At 36.9% G+C, this 24,736-nt stretch overlaps 1 protein-coding gene and 1 long non-coding RNA gene across 8 annotated transcripts in view; both read right to left on the reverse strand.

The window, feature by feature from the left end:
* The window catches only part of LOC123498670 (protocadherin-like wing polarity protein stan), a 469,084-nt gene that overhangs the window by 86,429 nt on the left and 357,919 nt on the right, over nucleotides 1–24,736 (reverse strand). For all 7 annotated transcript variants that reach the window (XM_045246001.1, XM_045246004.1, XM_045246006.1 and 4 more), the window contains exons 11-16: nucleotides 24,423–24,577; nucleotides 19,996–20,162; nucleotides 19,134–19,394; nucleotides 17,963–18,251; nucleotides 10,956–11,095; nucleotides 9,307–9,490 (exon numbers count right to left, since the gene is read on the reverse strand). In XM_045246001.1, coding sequence (XP_045101936.1) covers nucleotides 9,307–9,490; nucleotides 10,956–11,095; nucleotides 17,963–18,251; nucleotides 19,134–19,394; nucleotides 19,996–20,162; nucleotides 24,423–24,577 — 1,196 coding nt within the window. The remainder of the gene's footprint in view (nucleotides 1–9,306; nucleotides 9,491–10,955; nucleotides 11,096–17,962; nucleotides 18,252–19,133; nucleotides 19,395–19,995; nucleotides 20,163–24,422; nucleotides 24,578–24,736) is intronic.
* Nucleotides 21,273–21,982, reverse strand: LOC123498673. Its single transcript, XR_006672774.1, has 2 exons — nucleotides 21,561–21,982; nucleotides 21,273–21,335 (listed from the first exon to the last, which is right to left on the reverse strand). It is a non-coding gene; the product is annotated as an uncharacterized LOC123498673 (long non-coding RNA).

Raw genomic sequence — 24,736 nt, forward strand, 5'->3', positions numbered from 1 at the left:
TTACATCCTCATGTGACTCCATCACTCCTCTATTGCCTGCTATAGCAGGCAATAGAGGAGTGGAAACATAAGATATCATGGTGAAAGCAACACACAAGCTAAAAGGGTCACAAGAAGAAGAAGAAGCGACCGAGTCGTCGTGTCCGCCTCGTCTGTGGCTGATCTCATCTATGCTTAATTTTTGGTATTCCATGTAAGATTTCACTTTATGCATTACAAAACAATCCTTTCTTGGGGGCAAGGTTTGTAAAAAGCTAATAGTAATGTTATTTTGTGAACATAAATGCATATATAAGACAGTAACACCACCTCGAGAGGTGGTGTTCCCAGCAACCTGAGAGCATCCTCATAGCAACCTTGTTACTGTCCCTCCAAGCGTTCATGGATGCCATTTCGCGGCAGGAGGTTGCTCTGACGTTGTTAAAGTTTCTTGGATCCAGCTCCTGGTAGCTAATGAGCACTTTTAAGTGGGCTACCAACCTTCATCCGCCAACAGCAATGAATCTTTGTGGATGCTATTTTATGAAGGTTGGTATGTGAGCAGGAGGTTGCTAAGGAGGTTGTCTGTACCAACATAGACAACAACCTGCTTCTTGGATCCGGCCCCGGAGCTCCCACCTATCGGCCAGCTGCGGAACTTTTTGGCATGCAGTTTGAAATTGTGTCTGGCGCTCAGGTTGAAAATGCGGTTGGGTCAAATCGCGTATAAGCAAACCGATCGCGCAAATTAAATTAATTATAATATTTTTTTGGTCGCGTTATAAAAAAAAACGCATAAATCAAACACACGTAAATTGAGTTACCTGTATGCAATTTACTGATAAACATTACAGGATAACATTATTGCGGTGATTAAAAGTAAGCACTCATGTACGGTACTACATGGTACAGTACCTATCACTGGGTGAGGAAGGATGAGGAGGGGTGGGGGAGTGGGGAGCGATTGATTTATTAATACAATCTGTCTTAGTATAAGATGCTCTATTAACAAGTATAATTTAAAACCATCTTCTGGGTAAAAAAAAAAACTGAGGCCGCTGTGGTAAACATAGGGCTGTTGGGGGGGGCCCGTCGTGGAGGGCTGTCGTGGTCAGGGGCTGTCTTGACCATGAGCCAGCGTCAACACATCCTCTTCAGCTGACTCCATCAAGCCATCACTACGCACTCTTTTCTAAACCAATAACAATTCCAGTATTGTCATGCATCATAATATGTTTCTGAACTGCTTACTTATTCACTGAAATACATGTATATCTTATATCTCACCAAGAAATACATAAAAAAATATAAAAATACAGCATACTGACATAAGTGTTCTCACCATCCTCACGCTTGGCGCCCTCATACCTACACAAACATATCCTTGTAAAAACTGATACATGATTGGCTAAGTGTCCACCATCTTGAAAACAATGGGCCAATGATAGGCCTCGATATATGACAGATAGCCTCAAGCATAAACAAACTGCGGCATAAAGGAGCGCGGCTTCTGAAAAGCGCCAAGATCATACCTGAAAGGCTCTAACGTAAAAGCCACGATCGTGTCTGACGGGCTACAAGGGTTAAGGCTTTTAATTCATGAGCTTGATACTCTCTCTTCCCCTCGGATCTTCTAGAATCTTCCATATGTCTGTCTGTATGTCTCGTGACCATATGTCCTGCTATGCTAGGCAATGATCTTAATAACTAAAAACATTTAATATTATTATCCCAGGCACTACAAAACAACAACCAAACAACTGCAAACAACACTCCTGAGGCACTGAGGCAGCGTGGTGCCCCAGCATGCAGTCAGCTGATCGTGCAGTGCTGCACGCAATCTGTTGACCACGTTTGTTATTGTTTTTACTCCAAAGCAAAGTTCGTCCTCCAATGCAAAAAAAATAAAAACACGATTTTTTTGTTTGTAATCCAAGTTGTTTGTACTCAAAAGCATTCGTACTCCAAGGTACCACTGTATTTTTCAGTTATCCTTAATCAGACTTCTTTACATGATAAACTACTACTACTATTACAACTTCTATTCTAGTCCTACAACTATTACTACTATTTGTACAGTAAACACTCTATAAATTGAATATGTATAAGTTGAATATCAGATAAATCAGATTCTATATAACTATTGGATTATTCTAATCTAAATTGGACAGTGATGATATATGTGGTGGGCATCAGGTCCAGTTTATGAAGTCAATCATGGGTTATGAAAGCTAATCCTACACTTCCAAGTTCTTCCAACCCAAAATCAAGCTTTTGTAAATTTTGGAAGGTTATGGAGAATTCTGCAGTGCACTATAGGGTGTTTATGATAATACTCATGGCTTACAGAAGCTCACATATGATTGTACACACCCTACACTACTCATACATTCCTTCGTTCCAAAATCATGCTCTGGTAAATTCTAGAAGATTATGGAACATTCTGCAGTGCACTATAGTGGAGTTATGATGTCACTCATGGCTTATTGAAGCTCACAGGTGATATGCCCATCCCCTCGCAATGGAAAAGTAGAGTTAATAAACACCTCTCTGAGGGCTCTATGGCTTCTTTCTTCCTTTTGTCTTTGTTTTAAGTACATAAATGTTTTAATTATACTAATCAATTAAATATTTTTTCAGAATTTTGCTATAGTCTGGTTATTTTAAACTGGCTGTGTGTCCCAATCTGAGGATGTGGACAGTGTTGCTACTTTTCCCTGCTCCCTCCCTCCACCACTACTCTCCCCAACTCTGTCATGCCAGAGCACCAGTCCTAGGTCATTGTTACTGACATATCAAGATCATACAATGTATATACGTCATACAACGTACGTATGTATGCATATTTAGATTGATGGATGAACACAGAGAGAGAGAGAGAGAGAGAGAGAGAGAGAGAGAGAGAGAGAGAGAGAGAGAGAGAGAGAGAGAGAGAGAGAGAGAGAGAGAGAGAGAGAGAGAGAGAGATGTGAAAGGGAGAGACTGTTGGTCGTGTTACTGGAATATATATATATATATATATATATATATATATATATATATATATATATATATATATATATATATATATATATATATATATATATATATATATATATATATATATATATATATATATATATATATATATATATATATATATATATATATATATATATATATATATATATATATATATATATATATATATATATATAGGTATTATCTCAATTTATGCATGTTCAGATTATGTGATTTTCAAATAATACAAGGTAAAAAAAAACCTAGTCATTTTTTTTCAAATTAGGCAAATTATGTACAATAATACGATGTCAAGATGCTTTCCTGGTATGGTAAATTTCAGAGATCATGAGATTAAAAAACATTTTAAACATTCAAACCACCTTATTCAATGTTCAATGCTAAAAATAAAAGAGTTAATTATTATTGAAGAAGTATAGTTACAAAAATTTGTCTTACCAAGAATAAATGAATTAAAGATGTAGCTTCCCTTCCTAACCTATCTCACCTCCTTACCGTCTGTCTCTGTCCTTCTTTCTCTCTCTCTGTTTCAATCTAAACTGGGAAGTTTCTGAAGTTATTTCCAAAATTCTTATAACTTTCGTTCCACATCACTGTTGTTTTCTATAGAAAAGTCTTCCCCCATCCTAAATGTGGCATTTGCGCAAGGAAGTGCAACAGTGCTGAGTGCCAAAACCTCTACACACACCTAACATATATAGTCCTGTGATCGACTATTGCCCTGCTGTAAGCTCGCCATATGGCCACCATCACAGCTAATGTAAGGCAGTAATATGCAATGTGAACAAGTACTTCTAGAGAGAGAGAGAGAGAGAGAGAGAGAGAGAGAGAGAGAGAGAGAGAGAGAGAGAGAGAGAGAGAGAGAGAGCCTGGGTTAACGAAGAGATGATATAAACAGAGAGAGAGAGAGAGAGAGAGAGAGAGAGAGAGAGAGAGAGAGAGAGAGAGAGAGAGAGAGAGAGAGAGAGAGAGAGAGAGAGAGAGAGAGAGAGAGAGAACAGAAGCGGTTGTGTTGTTACTTTCCACCACCGCTTAGGACAATTTGCTTATTTGCAGACCTCCAAAGACCAATAAATAAAGACAAAAATTAAGTGATTGAAGAGTCTATCTGTTTATATCATCTGCATTTTGTTAACCCAGGCTCTCTCTCTCTCTCTCTCTCTCTCTCTCTCTCTCTCTCTCTCTCTCTCTCTCTCAGAGAGGCAGTGCCATTAACCTTGCTTGCCCAACAACATTCAAACACATGCATAACTAGCAATTCACACCAGCAGGCATGGTTCCCACCAGCAAAGGCACTCAATTTCACCAGGAGTGTCACTCAGATGACCCCATAGTCACGTTTTGTACATCATAGACCAACAAAACGAGTTCCAATGGTATCTAACATACAAGAGTAGATAAACATAGACCTTATTAGCTTGTTTATTGTGTCATATGTGTATTCATTTGTACTGCCACACAGGAAGTATAGTTTCTTGAAAAAAAAAAAAAAACTGCCACAGTATTTCATTAGTAATTCACTATCACTCAGTGCCACGGAGTCGAGGTTATCTTCATGGCATGAGTGTATATGAATACTAAGATATGATATCCATTAAAGCAGACAATAGAGTAGTGGAAACATAAATACCGTGGTGAAAGCAACACGCAAGCTAAAAGGGTCAGAAGAAGAAGAAGCAGCAGCTAAGCCGATGCGAGTCTCCGCCTTGTCTGTGGCTGATCTCATCTCTGCTTTATTTTTTGGTATTCCATGTAAGAGATCACTTTATGCATTACAAAACAATCCTTTCTTGGGGACAAGGTTTGTAAAAAGCTAATAAAAATGTTGTTTTGTGAACATAAATGCATATATAAGACAGTAACACCACCTCGACAGGTGGTGTTCCCAACAACCTGAGAGCAACCTCATAGCAACCTTGTTACCATCCCTCCAAGCGTTCATGGATGCCATTTCGCGGCAGGAGGTTGCTCTGATGTTAAAGTTTTTTTGGATCCAGCTCCTGGCAGCCAATGAGCACTTTTAGGCAGGCTACCAACCTCCATCCGCCAACAGCAACGAATCTTTGTGGATGCTATTTTATGAAGGTTGGTATGTGAGCAGGAGGTTGCTATGGAGGTTGTCTGTACCAACATAGACAACAACCTGCTTCTTGGATCCGGCTCCAGAGCTCCCACTTATCGGCCAGCTGTGGAACTCTATGGTGCGCAGTTTGAAATTGTGTCTGACGCTCAGTTTGAAAATGCAGTTGGGCCAAATCGCATATAAGCAAACCAATCACGCAAATTAAATTAATTATAACGTGTAAATCGAGAGTTACCTGTATGTATATATATATATATATATATATATATATATATATATATATATATATATATATATATATATATATATACACTCAACCCTCGATTTGCCGGACCTCCATTTGCCGGATTTCGGATTTGCCGGACAAGAGTCTGTGGGAAAAAAAAAAAAAAAAAAAAAAGTCCGGGACAAGTCGATTTCAAACTACCGCGCCAGACAAAGTTCGCAAATCGGGCACTATAGATGGCAGCGCGGGCGGACATACACGTCTAGTACTGGACTGTAAACAAGTCTGCCGCGTCACACGAGTGTTGTGCTTACGTGCTTGTCGTGGATGATGTCGTGATGATGATGATGATGATGATGGTCGTCGGAGGTTTTGCCTTTGCCTCGGCACCTCCTGTTACTTCTATTCTTCCTGATCCTGCCTTTCTTTTATTTTTCTTTCTCTTGTCTTCCACATCTGGTGCAAAGTCTCTTTCTTCTCCCTCAGTTTTGTTTTTCTGAACAAAAAACGTCTGATTTATTTTCCAACTTCCTGGTACAGCTGGTGCAGGTGCCGAAATGCCGTTAAAGACAACACTATGTTCCCACCGGAAATTTTTGCCGTTAAACACGGGATTCCGGTAAATCGCGTGCCGTTCAACCTGTATAGGGTAAAGTCCGGCAAGGGGGTAGACCCCCGGACATTTTCCATTGCCGGACATTTGCCATTCCCGGACAAGCCTTCCCCCCTTTTAGTCCGGCAAATCGAGGGTTGAGTGTATATATATATATATATATATATATATATATATATATATATATATATATATATATATATATATATATATATATATATATATATATACATATATATATATATATATATATATATATATATATATATATATATATATATATATATATATATATATATATATATATATATATATATATATATATATATATATATATATATATATATATATATATATATATATATATATATATATATATATATAGTAAATGCCCTCGTATCCGGATTGCCACTATCCAGAGCTTTCCCCAAGCGAATCCAAACCTACCGCGAGCTCGATCCCTCAATCCTGCTAGGTAGCAGCACTTACTCCCATGCCTTCTAGCTCTCACAGCTCGGTGATGTTATTCGGCGATTTTGTAGCATTCTTCATCATTCCAGCATGCCTGGAGTGTATGTATGTCCTATCATTGCTTACTGCTGTGTGTACATCCCACCACCCCTTGTACTGCTTATGTACCATTTTTTGTTCCCGATTATACATTTAATGTGCTTTCATACATTGTTTTCTTACCCATTTGGGTTATATACATACATGTTTTTCTCAATTTATAAGGGGTCAAGAGAGAAAATTCCGCGTATCCGGATATTTTGCGTGTCTGGCAGGGCCTTGGCTGCTATAATCCGGATACGTGGGGGGGGGAGCATGGGAAAAATCTTCATAAGTTACTCCTGCAAACGTTGTCTATGAAACTGCTCACTACTAACAGATGACAGCACTGCCGCTGTCCTCCAAACTTTAATCCACACCACAACTTTCTCCTTGTATGTTCCTTGTTCTCCACTGTGTGTGTATCTCCACTGCTTGTGTAAGCACTGTGCATGCGCAGCTTTCACTGTTGATTGGCTGTTACCATGGCTCTGCTTGCAACCAATCAGATGGTGCTGTGGGTGGGGCAATGCTGGAGACAGAGTAGTGACAGCAGACAGAGAGGCACGGCTGCATTAGAGCCAAAATAACCCAGTTTTAAATTTATCTCTTATCTGTCGTCAAATTAAAAAAAAAAAGGCAGATGCCGATATGCATGAAAATGCTTAATATCGGCGCTGAAAATTGGCCTGCCCAATAATCGGTCGATCCTTAGTCTACTGTCTCCTCTTTCCAGCATGAGTAATGGTCACCATGTCATTGGGGTAGCCATAGGTGTCTACAGCAGACTGCAGCCATCCGCTGTAGAGGTTACTCCAGTTCATAAGTGTATAATGTGACTAAGCTTCATGTCTATTGTTGCAGTATACACTCATACTGAGATGTGTGAAACTGAAGAAAAGGAGATATTCTCCCGAGGAGAGACAAGGAGAAGTATGTTAGAGGTCTCGCTGAGGATGTCAAGTGTCATTTAAATGCTAATGATCTCTGACCTGCCTATGGAACTCTGAAGAAACTCCGCTTTAAGTCTACATCTCAGGCAAGCACAATCCGAACAGCAGATGGTTGCCTCGTATCAGACACAGATGGGCAGAGTACTTTGAGCAACTGTTCACAGTGAATTCTTTAAGTGGACAGGGTTATAAGTGCTAGATGCTGATCCACCCATTGACAAAACTCCACCCATCATTGATGATGTCAAAGAAGCTGTGGCAAAGCTGAGGGGTGGAAATGCAGTTGGAATTTGTAACACCATTACAGAACTGCTAAAAGCAGGGGGTGAAGCCATGATCCTTAGGTTGCATGGCATTCAGCTACCATTCCCCCTGACTGGAAAAAAGGGGTTGGTCATCTCTATCTGGAAAAAGAAAGGGGACCGTCAGGGCTGCAACAACTACTGCGGTATAACACTGCTCAGCGTACCAGGCAAAGTGCTTGCACACTTGCTGTTGATGTGTATCCACAGTCACTTGCTGAAACACCAGAGACCTGAACAGTCTGGGTTCATACTCTGTAAGTCAATAACTGACTGGATCCTAAAGCTTTGTGGAGCACCGATGTGAGTTTCAACAAGGGATGCTTGTAGCCTATGTTGATCTCAAGAAGGCGTTTGATTCAGTGCATCGAGAGACACTCTGGGATCTTCTGTCTCTCCGTGTGATTTCTGCAAGGATTATTGATCTATTAACTGGCCTCTTCTCCAGGACTGTGAGTGCTATAAAGTGTGGAGGAGGCATGTCCACCTTCTTTCCTGTGAATACGGGACTGAGGCATGGATGTTTGCTTGCTCCATCACTTTTCAACACTTGCATGGACTGGGTACTAGGCAGAGTTGTAGACCAAATTCATTGTAGAGCATCTGTCGGAAATACTGAGATTACAGATTTTGTTTTTGCTGACGAAGCAGTAATCTTTGCTGAGTCACTAGAGGTTCTGGTAATGGCTCTAGAAGCACTGCACAAGGAGGTAAAGCCCTTGGGACTCCAGGTTTCCTGGCTCAAGACCAAGGTGCAGGTGTTTGAGGCTTACTGGATGAAACAGTACAGTCCGTCCATACATGTGGTGAGGACATCAAGATCTCAGAAAATTTCACAAACCTTGGTAGTGTAGTGTGTAACAATGGAGGGTCAAGCCAGGAAGTTGTATGGCGGATTGGTCTGGCCCATGGCGTTATGGACTCGCTCAACACGAGTATTTGGCGTTGTTGGTACTTGTGTAGACGGACAAAGATTCTGATCTTCAAGTTGCTGGTGATACCTGTCTTACTCTACAGATGTGAGACATGGATGCTGAACACCGATCTGAAGAGGTGAACTGATGTCTTTGGTACTAGATGCCTTTGCAGGATCATGGAGTATCACTGGTATGACTTTGCGTCAAATCTGTGATTGTTCCATGAGACTGATTTGAGGCCAATTACCAGCACAGTCCATCGACGCCAACTGTGACTACATGGGCATGTGGCACGCTACCCAGAAGCTGATCCTGCATAACGGGTTGTCTCTGAAAGGGATAACCTAGCATGGAGGAGGCCAAGGGGATGCTCACAAAACTCATGGCTGCAGCAAGTCAATGCCTCTTGCTGGGAGTTACTTGGCATGGGAAGGGAGCCTACATGGAGATTTGTCAGGCATGACCGCCTGAAGCAGCGCCATAGGGTAGGTGAGGTGACGCATCCCCCGGTGTATGCCACCCATGATTGATTGATTACTCTACTACTATAAATGTTGCTTTCATTCTTTGCCAAACAATAACAAAATTTTTCAAGAACAGTATATCTTCATCACATATCATATTTTCTACTAAACAGTTAATTTTTCAAGATTAATCACTCACTTTCACATCCCATAATGGTGACCTGGGCAAAGGCGTTGGCACATTGATCACAGCGCCGACCAATAACGCCTGGCCGGCAGTGGCACTGACCAGTGATAGGATCACAGGCACCACCATATGACCCCACCAGATAGCAGTCACAGTCATAGCAAGAGTCTGAGTCTGCTGGCTGGTAGTGGTTCTCCTACAGGGCATAAAATAGAGTTAAACCTTAGACCAATAATGACATGTGATTTTACTTTCAGCATTTCTTGGAAATTTTACTCATCAAAAATTATGCTACAAGTACGGTAAGTCCTCGTTATACGGTACTTCATTATCCACAGTCATGGTGTTTGGTAATTACTACCCTCGATTATATTTACAGAAAGAAAAATTCACAGATACGGTATCCGCTCGTATTTTGTTTACACCATACCGTAGCACCCCCACGCCGCGCAGCCACCACAACAATCAGTCTATTCCCGCATTTCCCACTGAACACAAGTGAAATCCTTATGGTATGTTTTTTTGTGAATATTATCAGTAAGGGCTGAAATCCCTACTGTCCCTTAGCCTGCAAAACTCGGGACATGTTGATAGACATTCATCACACAAGACTCAGGGCACGTCGATAGATGTTTAGGCTATTTTCTTCCTGTTTTCTTTGCTTGTGAGCTGGCAACACTCATCAAGAGTAAACATATGCTATACATCACTGTGTCACCAACTCCCACGATGGATGGTGGGAGCAACAGTAATTTCACGGTGTCTGATTCTGCCACCTCTCCCGCATGCCTTACTAATAGATACTACTAATAATTAAAACAGAGAGAGAGAGAGAGAGAGAGAGAGAGAGAGAGAGAGAGAGAGAGAGAGAGAGAGAGAGAGAGAGAGAGAGAGAGAGAGAGGATACAAGGGGCTCGTTTTCTATTGCTCTAGTCAGGGCCGCTGAACCCAATCGGATGTAAGGCTACACCACCTCATTCAACCTGTGATATTTTAGTAATCATAGCATCTAGAGACTTCTGTTTTTTCGCATTGCAAAGAGGAAGAGTTGCTTGTGGGCAAACCACAATTTGTACCAACTCATTTATTGAATTTCCAAGTGTGAATACAGGCTATTTGTGTGTTTCTTGCCAAACCTACCGAGTTAGCGCGAGTGAAAACTCCCAGCATCCCCGAGTTTTAGGGCTTAGTCTTGGGAGGGACATCAAATGAAAGAATATGTGGTGAGTGAAAGGAAAATAAAAACATTTTCTGTTTATTTCTTTTGCACAGTACTTTACATTTTTTTTTTCATATGACAATTTTCATGTATTTTCATGTCTGTAGGGGTGACTTTTGACGTGCTGGAACACATCCCTTATTATCATATATGGTAATTTCAATTTGTGGTAAGGTTTTCAAGAACGCATATGTACCGTATAACGAGGACTTACTGTATTGAAATGGTTTACTAGATATTTAATAATACTTTTTATTCCAAGTACCATTTCTCAAAATCTATATTTATCATATGAATGTAAAACATAAATATTTAACATAAACTTGACAGCTAAATGTTGCTGAACAAAGGATAACAACTATGGCAATGAAACTTTCAATATTCAGTTCCTTAATCCAAAGCAAATAATTATAAGGAAGGTACAACAATAACAGCAGCTCACCTCACAGCGACATTCCCCAGTGGTCTTGTTGCAGTCACCGTCATAGCCTTTGTCCACATTGCAGTGACACGGTCCACACACAGGGTAGCCCCACCAGTTGGTTGGACATGGCTGGTCCAACACCACTTCACAATACTCACCTGGGCAACAAATACAATAGTTAATATGTTAGATTTCTGGTATGATGTTAGCCTATATTAAATTTCTAATCAGTATGCTAGACTTTATAGTTCTTTTTAGGGTGTGAATTGCATTTAATTATTTTCCTCATTTCAATAAATATAGCTGTGAGAGCGGGGCTGATATTAGCGAGAAGTCCCTCTACGTGAACATTTTTTTTTTTTTTTTGCATGCACTTTCAAGAGGAGACCAAGCTGAACTCAACATTTGCTCTCACAGGTGTGGCAATCTCTACAGTAGTTGTTAGATTACATATATGTAATCATAACTTGTATAATAGCATAGGCATGCATTTAATATTAATACATATTTTACTTCTTATATTCATAATTCGATAATACTTTAAATATTGTAATCCTTATATCTCTAATATTCCTAAATGTACGAGTTGGTCACTGTGTCAATGAGTTTGCTGACGAAGGTGCAACAGGAGAAACCTGTTTGGGGCAGATGGTGTCTGGCAATCACACGGATTGGCCGTGATGACTGCCAGGGAGCTTTGGACTTGTGTATGTGCAGCCAGTTTATGTGTAGTATAGTTGACTGTACAGGCAACCTCCGCTTAACGAAGCTTCACACAACGAAATTTCTTTACAACGAAGGTTTCCTTTTACTACCATCTGCTTGTTTATCGAACACCAAACTCGCTTTAACAAAATTTTATCCAGGTAATTTTTTCCAAGTTTGAAAGCCCCGCCGTATCACGCAAGCCGACAGGCTTTTGAATACACCAGCGCCTCTTGTAGACAAAACGCGCATCACTTACTGCTCTAGTTCAAAACAATAACAGCATCAGCAGCAGCTCGTCTTCCCTCGCTCTACATGCCACTAAAATGCCCTGCAATATCACCTAGCTTTGCTAAGAAGACCAGGAAGTCTCTTACTCTCGAAATGAAATTGGATATTATTCACAGACACGAGAGAGGTGAGAAAACTAATAGTATTGCTTCCCACCATGGCTTGACTCCATCTACTGTCTACCATTTTCAAGTCAGCAGACTCTATTAAGAAGGCTGGTGAGATCATATCTTCCTTGCAAGCTAAAAGAACCACCTGAACTCGTGACTCTGCAATGGATAAAATGGAAAGCCTTGTGGAAATATGGTACATAAGTTTTGTATGCGGTAGAATGATGCGCCCTTTGTTTACATTCCACAGGTTGCCAGCTAGGGGTCCCTCTTAACATCAAAATACACCGAAAGTAAGTATCACCGAAATATAGGTTCCCTCTTAACACCGAAATATACCGAAATAGTGTGAGTATGTATAGTGTGAATATGAGTGGATGCTTCATTACAAATTTTATTATATTTTATTAATAAATTAAACCAAACCAAAGTTCGATACCCGCTGATCAGGAAGTAATTTTTGGTTTCGAAACCCAAAACTATTACACGTGTAAGAGAGAGAGAGAGAGAGAGAGAAAAAAAGAGAGAGACTATGTATAGGACATACGGGTAGGGGAGATAAGAAGATGAGGGAGGGAGGGAGGGAGGGAGGGGAAGTGGGAACTGTGACCTTGAGATGTGTTGGCAAATAACAGATAACAAACAAGAGTACACACACACAAACACAAGAGATTAAAAATGATGTATACAAACATAGATGGGATTTTATCTAGTAAATTAGAATTAAGAGATTACATAAAGAAAGAAGAACCAGATATTGTATGCCTGGTGGAAACAAAGTTAAATGAGGCAATAAAAATAGACATAGATAAAAGGTATAATATATGGAGGAGAGACAGAGTGGGTAAAGGAGGAGGAGGAGTCATGATGATGTTAAGGAAGGAGATAGTGGTAAATCAAGTGGAGTTTGGGAAGGAAAATCAGAAATACTGTATGTTAAGATGCATATTAACAAAAAGGAGTTAACAATCATTGGAACATATGTGCCACCAAAAACAAACTCATGGACTAACCAAGAATATAGAGACATGATAGATGACACAATAAGGAGTCTTACAAGAATCATTAAGGAAAGGAGAAAAGTGATATTGGTAGGAGATTTCAACTGTAAGGAGGTAGACTGGGAAAATTATGAAAGTGGTATGGGGGAAGATGCCTGGGGAGATAGATTCCTGAACCTAATGATAGATAATTTGATGGTCCAAAGAGTAAAGGAAAACACAAGATTCAGAGGAAACGATGAGCCGGCAAGATTAGACCTAGTTTTTACAAGGGATATACCAATTAACGATGATATAAGATACAAGTGCCCATTGGGAAAGAGTGACCATGTAATATTAGAGATGGATATAGAAGAAGGAAAGGAAGATAGAGATGAATCATACAAAGGAGACCGATTAAATTACAGAAAGGCTGATATTGAGAATCTCAAGAACTATTTTAAAACGTAAACTGGGAGGAGATGGAAAACTCATTAACGGTTCAAGAGAAATATAACTTATTTTTGGAAATATACAAAACTGGGGTCAGGAATATGTTCCGAAATATAGACCTAAAGAAGAAGGAAAGAAAGATTGGTTTAATGCAAGATGTGCTAGGGCAAAGGAGAAACGAGATGGAGCATGGAAAAGGTGGAGAAGAAACAGAAATCCAGAAAATAAGGAAAACTTCAAAACAGCAAGAAATGAATATGCTAAGGTGAGAAAGGAAGAAGAAAAGAACTATGAAAAGGACATTGTCGAAAAATGTAAGGAACAACCAAAATTGTTCTACAGATTCATAAATGGAAAAATAAGACAAAAAGAAACAATAGAAAGGTTAAAAGGAGAAAACGGAATGGTGGAAGACCCAAAAGTATGGCAGAACTGTTAAATAGTAAATTTCATGAGGTCTTTACTAAGGAATCCAAATTTGAAAGACCACAGGGTAATAGAGAGACTGTCTATATGAAAGAGATTAAAGTAACCAAGCTTGAAATAAAAAGTTGATGACGGAATTGGATGAGGAAAAGGCAATGGGACCGGATGAAGTCTCAGGCAGAATACTGAAAGAATGTAGGGAAGAACTAGCAAGTCCAATATACAACATCATAAAATGCTCAATAGAAAATGGAACAGTGCCAGTGGAGTGGAAAAGAGCTGAGGTGGTTCCCATATATAAGAGCGGAAGGAAGGAAGAACCTTTAAATTACAGACCGGTATCACTAACTAGTGTAATATGCAAGATGTGTGAAAAAGTAATAAAGAAGCAATGGATTGAGTTTCTTGAAGACAACAAAATATTATCAAATAGCCAATTTGGTTTTAGAAAAGGTCGGTCATGTGTGACAAATTTATTGAGTTTCTACTCTAGAATAGTTGATAAAGTACAAGAGAGAGAGGATGGGTTGACTGTATTTATTTAGATCTAAAAAAGGCTTTTGATAAAGTGCCACATGAAAGATTACTATGGAAGTTAGAGGAGAAGGGTGGCTTAAAAGGAAGCACATTGAGATGGATGAAGAATTACTTAAGGGGGAGAGAAATAAGGACGATAGTTAAAGATATATGAAGTCCAAGTGGAGAACAGTAGACAGCGGAGTGCCACAGGGGTCAGTATTGGCACCAATACTTTTTCTCGTATATATAAATGACATGCCAGAGGGAGTGAACAGCTACATAAATCTGTTTGCGGACGATGCGAAACTGTGCAGAGTCATTAAACAAAAGAGGATTGTGAAATACTACAGGAAGACTTAAACAAGATCTGGAAATGGAGCAAAAATGGGAGATGGAATTCAATGTGGACAAAAGCCATGTCATGGAAATGGGAAAAAGTGAAAGACGACCAGTGGGAATCTATAAGATGGGAGATGGAGTAGAACTAGAAAAAGTAAAAAGGAAAAGGACTTGGGAGTGACAATGGAAGAAAATAATCAACCGGTTAGCCATATTGATAGAATTTTCAGAGAGACGTATAATTTGCTAAGGAATATTGGAGTAGCATTTCACTATATGGACAAGGAAATGATGAAGAAATTGATAAGTACTAAAATAAGACCTAGATTGGAATATGCAGGAGTTGTGTGGACTCCCCATAAAAGAAACACATAAGAAAATTAGAGAGACTACAAAAATGGCTACAAGAATGGTTCCAGAATTTAAAGGGATGGCATATGAGGAGAGACTAAAGGCAATGGATCTACCAACCTTGGAGCAGAGAAGAGAGAGGGATCTGATACAAGTTTATAAATTGATTAACGGAATGGATGAAGTGGATAATGAGAAACTGATCCTGAGAGAAGAATATGACTTTAGAAGCACAAGATCGCATAGTAAGAAACTAAGGAAGGGACGATGTCTGAGAGATGTTAAAAAATTTAGTTTCCCGCAAAGATGTGTTGAGACTTGGAACAGTTTGAGTGAGGAAGTGGTGTCAGCAAAGAGTGTACATAGTTTTAAAGAAAAATTGGATAAGTGTAGATATAGAGACGGGACCACACGAGCATAAAGCCCAGGCCCTGTAAAACTACAACTAGGTAAATACAACTAGGTAAATACACATGTGTGCAGCCAGGGAGGCCGGAGTGACCTGGGCCGAACTTTGGTTTGGTTTCGTGTTAGCAAAACACGCTTAAAAGTGGCAACCCTGATTGAAACTTATTGTGACAAGGATGATTACCATTGTATCATACGCAGGGAACTTATGGTCGAGTGTGTTTTTTACTTAGACGCATACTTTTGTATAAAGATATATTTTAGTATCAGTGGCAAGGTGTTGTTTATGTCACGATGAAGCCAGTCAGCGCTCCCATATTGTTGTGGGCAGGGTGGATTAAGCTAGTTGTAGTTATTGTGTATATGTATGACTCTACTACGTAATCATTTAATAAAAGAGAAAGCCTGTTACTATATTCTTTTCTAGATTATATAGTATGTATAATTGGTGAGGCCGGAGTGACCAGGGTGGTAGGCCGTGGTGACTAGGGTGGTAGGCCGAAGTTGGGTTGGGGGCCACAGTGACTGATGGACGGTGGAACTAGGGGCCGGAGTGACTGTAAATCTTTAGGCCAGCACACCATTAAGTATGGAAAATTAATCTGGTGGTGAAAATATGAAGAAACAAATTATTTTGGACACTTTATGGACAACAGACTAACTTTTCAAACCTTGACATAGCCATAATAACCAGTCATTAAATCATTTAAACTTTTTGCTTGGTAAAATTTCCTAAAAAAATACCACACTATACTGAACTTATATTTCGGTGATACTTACTTTCGGTATATTTCGCTGTATTTCGGTATATTTCGGTGTATTTCGGTATTAAGAGGGACCGCCAGCTAGCGTATTTCCTGCTCCACTCTCTCTCTCTTCATAAATTTAAGATCATCAACATTATAAAGTTATTTACATTAGTGTACATTATAATGACTTATGTCTTAAATTAAGCTGCATAAATGTTTGACTTCATAATTTTTACCTTCATTAAACCTTTTACTGTACTATGATGCACTCTTGCTTTTTTTACTCTCAATGGAAGTTCAAGTCAGGGGTCAAAACTTGTTATAATTAGTTCGCTTAAAGAAAATTCGCTTAACGAAGGGTTTTTTAGGAATGTAACCCCTTCGTTAAGCTGGGGGTTGCCTGTACTTTAACTACATTGATAAACTAAATGGAATTTCTGTGTCATCCAAGAAAAGTACTGTGCGAGAGATAGTGAACACCTGGCACTTTATCTCAGTGACCGTTCATCTAAAACACAACTATCACCATAACATTCTTATTTGGTGAGTGTAGACAATATGAATTTTTTTTCTGAAAATGGTAAAAACTAATTTATAGACAAAATCTTAACTTAATTTTCTGTAGTCCATCCTAAGAACTGAGTGTGATTTACAGAGTCCATAGAAAGTATTGTGCCTTACTACCCGAAAACTCTGAATTATAGTGTGCTTGGTTATCATACAGTGAAGACCAGAATTTTGGCATGGAAGAATAAAAATGTACCTACAAAAGAAATTTCAAGGTATATAAGGCAACATGAAATTACTATTTGCCACCTGGTAGCACCCACTCACACCAGACACCATATCTCTAAGAAAACCAATGTCTAGGAGGCAAAAGACATCCAAGGTGACTGATACTCTGATAATGCATGAAGTTATGAAGGATCCACTTCATGAGAGTATCAGTCACCTTGGATGTCTTTCTTGTCTTCACAGGCATTGGTTTCTTTAGAGATATGGTGTCTGGAGGAAGGGTGAGAGTGTCTGCAACCAGGTGGTGAATGGTGGTTTCATGTCACCCTGTATGTCTTGAAATTTCCTTGAAGTACATTTCTAGTCTTCCATGTCAAAATTCTGGCATTTTCATCACTGCTGAGGTTGGCTGGAAACATGCATACACTAATAGAAAAACGGGAAGGCTTGAGAGGGAAAGAGTGGAAAGAAGGAACAGTGGAATGGAAACAAGTGTAAGAAATTCCCTCTCCATGGCAGCTCACATAACAGTGAGGAAAGAATTGTCAGTTTCTTTTTATACCCTCATCCCTCCCATGCTCATGGCAGCAATACAAAATGCACGAAAAAGATGCGACTGCTCCACTTTATTATAACCAAGCACACCACAGAGTTTGAGTAGTAGTGTGCAATAGTTTCCATGGACACTATAAGGCAATGTGAAGCATAATTAAATGAATGAAGCATTAATCTATTTTTTTCCTGATTACTTTGAAAATAACAATTGAATGGAATTTTCTTTCAATTTTCATTTCCCCTTGGCTACCCTCTCATATAAAATTGAAAAGAAGAAAAATATGGCTTTTCTGATAATTCTGCTTGAAACAGAAATAACATGGATTAAAAGTATCATGATATATACCAAATAAAGAAAATCAATTGTTAGCATCACTTGAAATTTTCTCTTCTAATAATCTCACCTGAGAAAGCATAGGAGGAACATTCACATCGGTACCCCTTCTGGGAGTGCAGGTCATGGGTGCAGGTAGCATTGTTGCTGCAAGGATTGAGGTCACACACATTGGAGCAGTCATTGCCATAGTAGCCACTATCACACTGGCACTCATAGCCCTGCCAAGTGTTGATGCACCGTGCATTGGGGGGACAGGGCCGGGAGGTGCAGGGATCTGTCGCCACACACCCGTCCCTCACATTGTCTTCATAAGTAGGACGAAGCCACGTGTTCTTGCTGCTTCCTACCCACACGTCCTGCAATGAGGTGATGTACATGTGTAATTCACCTCAGTCACCTTGTGGTCACCCAGCCAATCTTCTCCATTACGGAGCGAGCTCAGAGCTCATAAATCGATCTTCGGTTAGGACTGAGACCACAACACACTCCACACACCGGGAAAGCGAGGCCACAACCCCTCGAGTTACATCCCGTACCTATTTACTGCTAGTTGAACAGGGGCCACACATTAAGAGGCTTGCCCATTTGCCTCGCTGCCTCCGGGACTCAAACCCGGACCCTCTCGAGTGTGAGTTGAGCGTGCTAACCACTACACTACGCGATGTGTAGTGTATGTGTGTGTGCGTGTGCGTATGTGTGTGTGTGTGTGTGTGTGTGTGTGTGTGTGTGTGTGTGTGTGTGTGTGTGTGTGTGTGTGTGTGTGTGTGTGTGTGTGTGTGTGTGTGTGTGGTGTGTGTGTGTGTATGTGTGTATGGTTCTTCTTTTTTACTTTATATTAGGGAGAAATTTTTTGTGCATTTCCTCTAACAATCTCAATGTACAAGATTTTCTAATTTCTGTCACTCCCATTGTCTACCTCTCAAATACATTAAGAAGATATTCTCAATAATTTACCCTTTTTGTAATAAAGTCTGGAACTCCCTGCCTGCTTCTGCATTTCCTCCTTCTTATGACTTAATCTCTTTCAAGAGGGAGCTTTCAAGACAATTATCCTCTCATTTTGACAGATCTTTTTGACCTCTTATTAGGGAATGACACTCTCAAAGGTCCTTTTCTTCCATTCTTTTTGCTGCCTTAGGTCAATGTCCCTCTTTTATAAAGCAAAAAGACCATCAACACTACCAGTCTTTAACAATTTTAAGACCCCAAATGACAAAGGGTAGACAACACTAAGTTACCTTGATGCATCCCTTGAAACCGGTCACGGTGTCCTGGTTTGATGGCTGTACTCCCCCCACTGCCACAGTGCCAATGTAGTGGTTAGCCACTTGGGCATTCACCTTCAGGGTCTCCTCATAGTTGCCATAGTCTAGGTTAATCCACACCTCCCCACTCATCCACTTGATCTCCACATGGTGCCATCGGCCATCATCCACCCTGGTCTCTTTCAATCTCAGTGTAGCATTTTCATAGCGGTACTGAATGTGGCCATCCATCAGCTGTGGGTAGGGGAAGGCACAAGTCAGTAAATCATAAGATAAATAATATCAGGGAAGCTGCAGGGAGCCATCAGGCCTACATGTGGCAGTCCCTATCCTATATGCGGCAGTCTTACGTGCTGTACTATAGCCATAAAAACTGGCAGCTCAGGTCAGTATAGTGTCAGCTGAAGAGATGCAGCCTTATAATAAATAAATAAATAAATAAATAAATATATATATATATATATATATATATATATATATATATATATATATATATATATATATATATATATATATATATATATATACTGTATATATATTTACATATACCATTACACAGACCATTTCAACTGTTAGTGGTAATAGACATGCAAAATATGAACAAAAACATAAAAAAAAAAATCTCTCAGGTTTTGGATAACTTGGCTGTCATTAGTGTCTCAAAACTATAGTTTCTAAAACTGCTTTTATTTTAGTTACTTGAGAGGTGATACCAATGGGTTAACATGAATTATATTACAGAACCATGGACAGTTTACCTCCTCTAACTTGGAATCCATAAATGATTCCACCTCAAGTTTTGGTGATAAAGATTTACATTCTGATCTACACTCACTTCTATGATGCTACTGGTGTTTTTCCCAACAATGATCATCATAAGGAGGCCGAAATGCTCTCTGGTACGAAAGGAAAGGCTGTTGAACCATGGCATCTGGATGGTCTGTAGCTGAGGACTGAACATCAGGAAGCCATCACCAGAAAACTGCTTCACCACTTCTACAGCTGAGAGGAAAAATATACCTTCTCAGGAAGACATAAAATAAGCCATTGCCAGAAAACTACTTTACCAACTGTACAACTGCTAAAAATGGATGGAAAGAATGAGAAGAGGGCACCTCTCTTAATATTAAAGAAAAGAGAGAAACAACTGAAAGTTGTACTTTTTTGTCCAGTGAATCTGTTTTCTGTAATTTCTAAGGTAACAAAAATAAAAATTCATGTACATTACAATTAAAAAGGCAAACAAAATGTCTACTTTCAACAACTGTAACAATTCCAAGGACAAACCATCATTTTCTTCATTAAATCTACAAATCTTCGGTTTTTAAACTGATGAAAGTTATATATTCATATATATATATATATATATATATATATATATATATATATATATATATATATATATATATATATATATATATATATATATATATATATATATATATATATATATATATATATTTATCATTTAAAACCAAGATTAAAAGATTTAATGAAGAAAATGATGGTTTGTCCTGGAATTGTTACAGTTGTTGAAAGTAGACATGTTTGTTATATATATATATATATATATATATATATATATATATATATATATATATATATATATATATATATATATATATATATATATATATATATATATATATATATATATATATATATATATATATATATATATATATATATATATATATATATATATATATATATATATATATATATATATATATATATATATATATATATATATATATATATATATATATATATATATATATATATATATATATATATATATATATATATATATATATATATATATATATATATATATATATATATATATATATATATATATATATATATATATATATATATATATATATATATATATATATATATATATATATATATATATATATATATATATATATATATATATATATATATATATATATATATATATATATATATATATATATATATATATATATATATATATATATATATATATATATATATATATATATATATATATATATATATATCCGAAACAGGTTGATTTCTGGGAAATCGTATTTTCAGCAGGAAAGCAATAACTAAGGTAGCTACGAGCAGCATCTTTAATGGGCCAAACGTTTCGACATTTCATCTTATGTCATCATCAGTGGTCTAAAATAAAATAAAACGATAAAACAAATATAAGTATAAAAGAATAAAGTAAAATACAAAGAGAATTACAATGGTAAAAATTCACACTATCATAAGTGGGTATGCTGACAGAGTATTGTTGAGGATGGCTTTACTTGGGAAATATATAGGGATTCAGTATTCTTAAACTGTGTCTATTACAGGTGGCGAGGATACGGAAATGACTGAGATTGGGTTGAACCTTACATGAGAGGCAGTGGTCCCGTATCGCGGAAAATGGGGCGTTGTGTAGCGGGCGCCCTGTTCTGGCAGACTGGCCTAAATGCTCGCTGGCTCGGTTTATAAGTGAGCGCAAGGTGCTACCCACATACTCAGCCTGGCAGCTGGGACAAGTGAAACAATAAACAGCCGACGAGCGTAAGGCAGTTGGCAGAGTGTCTTTAAAGAGGAAAAAACTACCTATACATAGACTATTTGTAGACACAATATGAAAATGTTTATCAGGATAATATTTTGTAAGTTTTTCATATAGACCCCTTTCTAATTTCTAATTGAGGTTTCCAAGACGGTGTGGTGGAACTGAGGTACATAGAGTGTTATTATATTCAAGCATGAGGTGGGCAGTGTGGTGGATAACCACTAGTGACGCCTGGTGGCCAACAATAACAATAAACCCTGCGCTTTACGATTTATAAATTTTCAATTTTTAAAATCTTAAATTGCCTTATAGTGGACTGACGTAAGTGCGAGTTTGACGTAACTCGAGACCGACGTAACCCGGGACCTTGTATATATATATATATATATATATATATATATATATATATATATATATATATATATATATATATATATATATAGGGATAGGATCAGGAACAAGAGAATTAGAGGGACAGCTAAGGTGACGCAAGTGGGAAAGAAGATGCAAGAAAGAAGGCTTCAGTGGTACGGACATTGTGAGAGGAGAGATGAAGAATGGATTGGTAGAAGGATGATGGAGTTACAGGTGGAAGGAGCAAAAGGAAGAGGAAGACCAAGAAGAAGATGGGATGACTATATACGGGACGACTTGAGAGAGAAGGACCTCAGTGGAGAGGAAGCATTAGACAAGAAAGAGTGGAAAAGGCTGATAAGGAACCGTGATCCCATATAGATATGGAAAAAGCGAGAGAAGAATATATATATATATATATATATATATATATATATATATATATATATATATATATATATATATATATATATATATATATATATATATATATATATATATATATATATATATATATATATATATATATATATATATATATATATATATATATATATATATATATATATATATATATATATATATATATATATATATATATATATATATATATATATATATATATATATATATATATATATATATATATATATATATATATATATATATATATATATATATATATATATATATATATATATATATATATATATATATATATATATATATATATATATATATATATATATATATATATATATATATATATATATATATATATATATATATATATATATATATATATATATATATATATATATATGTATATATATATATATATATATATATATATATATATATATATATATATATATATATATATATATATATATATATATATATATATATATATATATATATATATATATATATATATATATATATATATATATATATATATATATATATATATATATATATATATATATATATATATATATATATATATATATATATATATATATATATATATATATATATATATATATATATATATATATATATATATATATATATATATATATATATATATATATATATATATATATATATATATATAATATATATATATATATATATATATATATATATATATATATATATATATATATATATATATATATATATATATATATATATATATATATATATATATATATATATATATATATATATATATATATATATATATATATATATATATATATATATATATATATATATATATATATATATATATATATATATATATATATATATATATATATATATATATATATATATATATATATATATATATATATATATATATATATATATATATATATATATATATATATATATATATATATATATATATATATATATATATATATATATATATATATATATATATATATATATATATATATATATATATATATATATATATATCGGATGTCGATTTCAGACATCCGCGGATGCGGATGTATATGCGATGTCATTTTGCGGATGCAAATGCGGATGCGGATGTCAGTCTCTACTAAAATGCGGATGCAAATGCGGATGCGGATATCAAAATATGACATCCTCGCGGATGCGGATGCGGATGCGGATGTTTTTTACGTCAAACGTTCTCACCAAGAGGAGCACCCTCCCCTCCCGAAAAAAGCCTGTTTCAACGTCAGACCATGCAGACAGGAGAAGTTTATTTACTATGTTTGTACTTCATAGTCACTAAGTAAAATTCGCCCCCTCCTCCTGACCTTCCCCTAAATTCTAGACACATTACGTTGTGTAAGTTTGAAAGGAAATGAATCCGTGATATTATTTGCTTTAGTTTTACTAGATAATTAATTCATTAGACGCACATCACTAAATTTACTACACATTTCTAACCTCTGTCTGAACTCTAAGTCTGTAAGCAGCAGGCAGTACTCTGCTGGTCTGTATCTGTAACTGCGTGTCTATACTCTATATTACGAGTATATTACTCTATAATATATAGGTTGTGCAATACACAACACATCCGCATCCACACATCCTCTGTTGAATGCGGATGCGGATGCGGATGCGGATGTATATTACATCACAAATGCGGATGCGGATGCGGATGCGGATGTTCAGTTTATCACAACTGCGGATGCGGATGCGGATGCGGATGTGAAAGAATATGCGGATGTTCCGCGGATGCGAATGCGGATGCGGATATCCGATACATCTCTAATATATATAAACAACTAAAAGATGGGAAAATGCCTGATTTCAAAATCAGTAACAATAGAGTGCAGGCACACCTTGAGAGCAGTCCTTGCCACCCCAACCCACGTGACAGGAGCAGATGTAGGTACCAAATGTCTCTCTGCAGGTGCCTCCATTCTGGCATGGATGGGAGCGGCAGAAGCTGTTCTTCTCAGGGCAGCCTGGATAGGTCCCATTGTCTGCCACAAATCTGAATCAAAAAAAATTATCATCAGTCAAGAATAAACAAATCTTGAGTAGAGTAGTGCTTCAACATTGCAAGCACCGGCAGAATCTCTACATATGTATATATGTAATCTGTCTGTGTGTTACTAGCAATAGTATCTATACAAATGCACAGTTATCATTT

The sequence above is a fragment of the Portunus trituberculatus genome, chromosome 48 (assembly GCF_017591435.1).
Source record: "Portunus trituberculatus isolate SZX2019 chromosome 48, ASM1759143v1, whole genome shotgun sequence".
Classification (NCBI taxonomy): Eukaryota; Metazoa; Arthropoda; class Malacostraca; order Decapoda; family Portunidae; genus Portunus; species Portunus trituberculatus.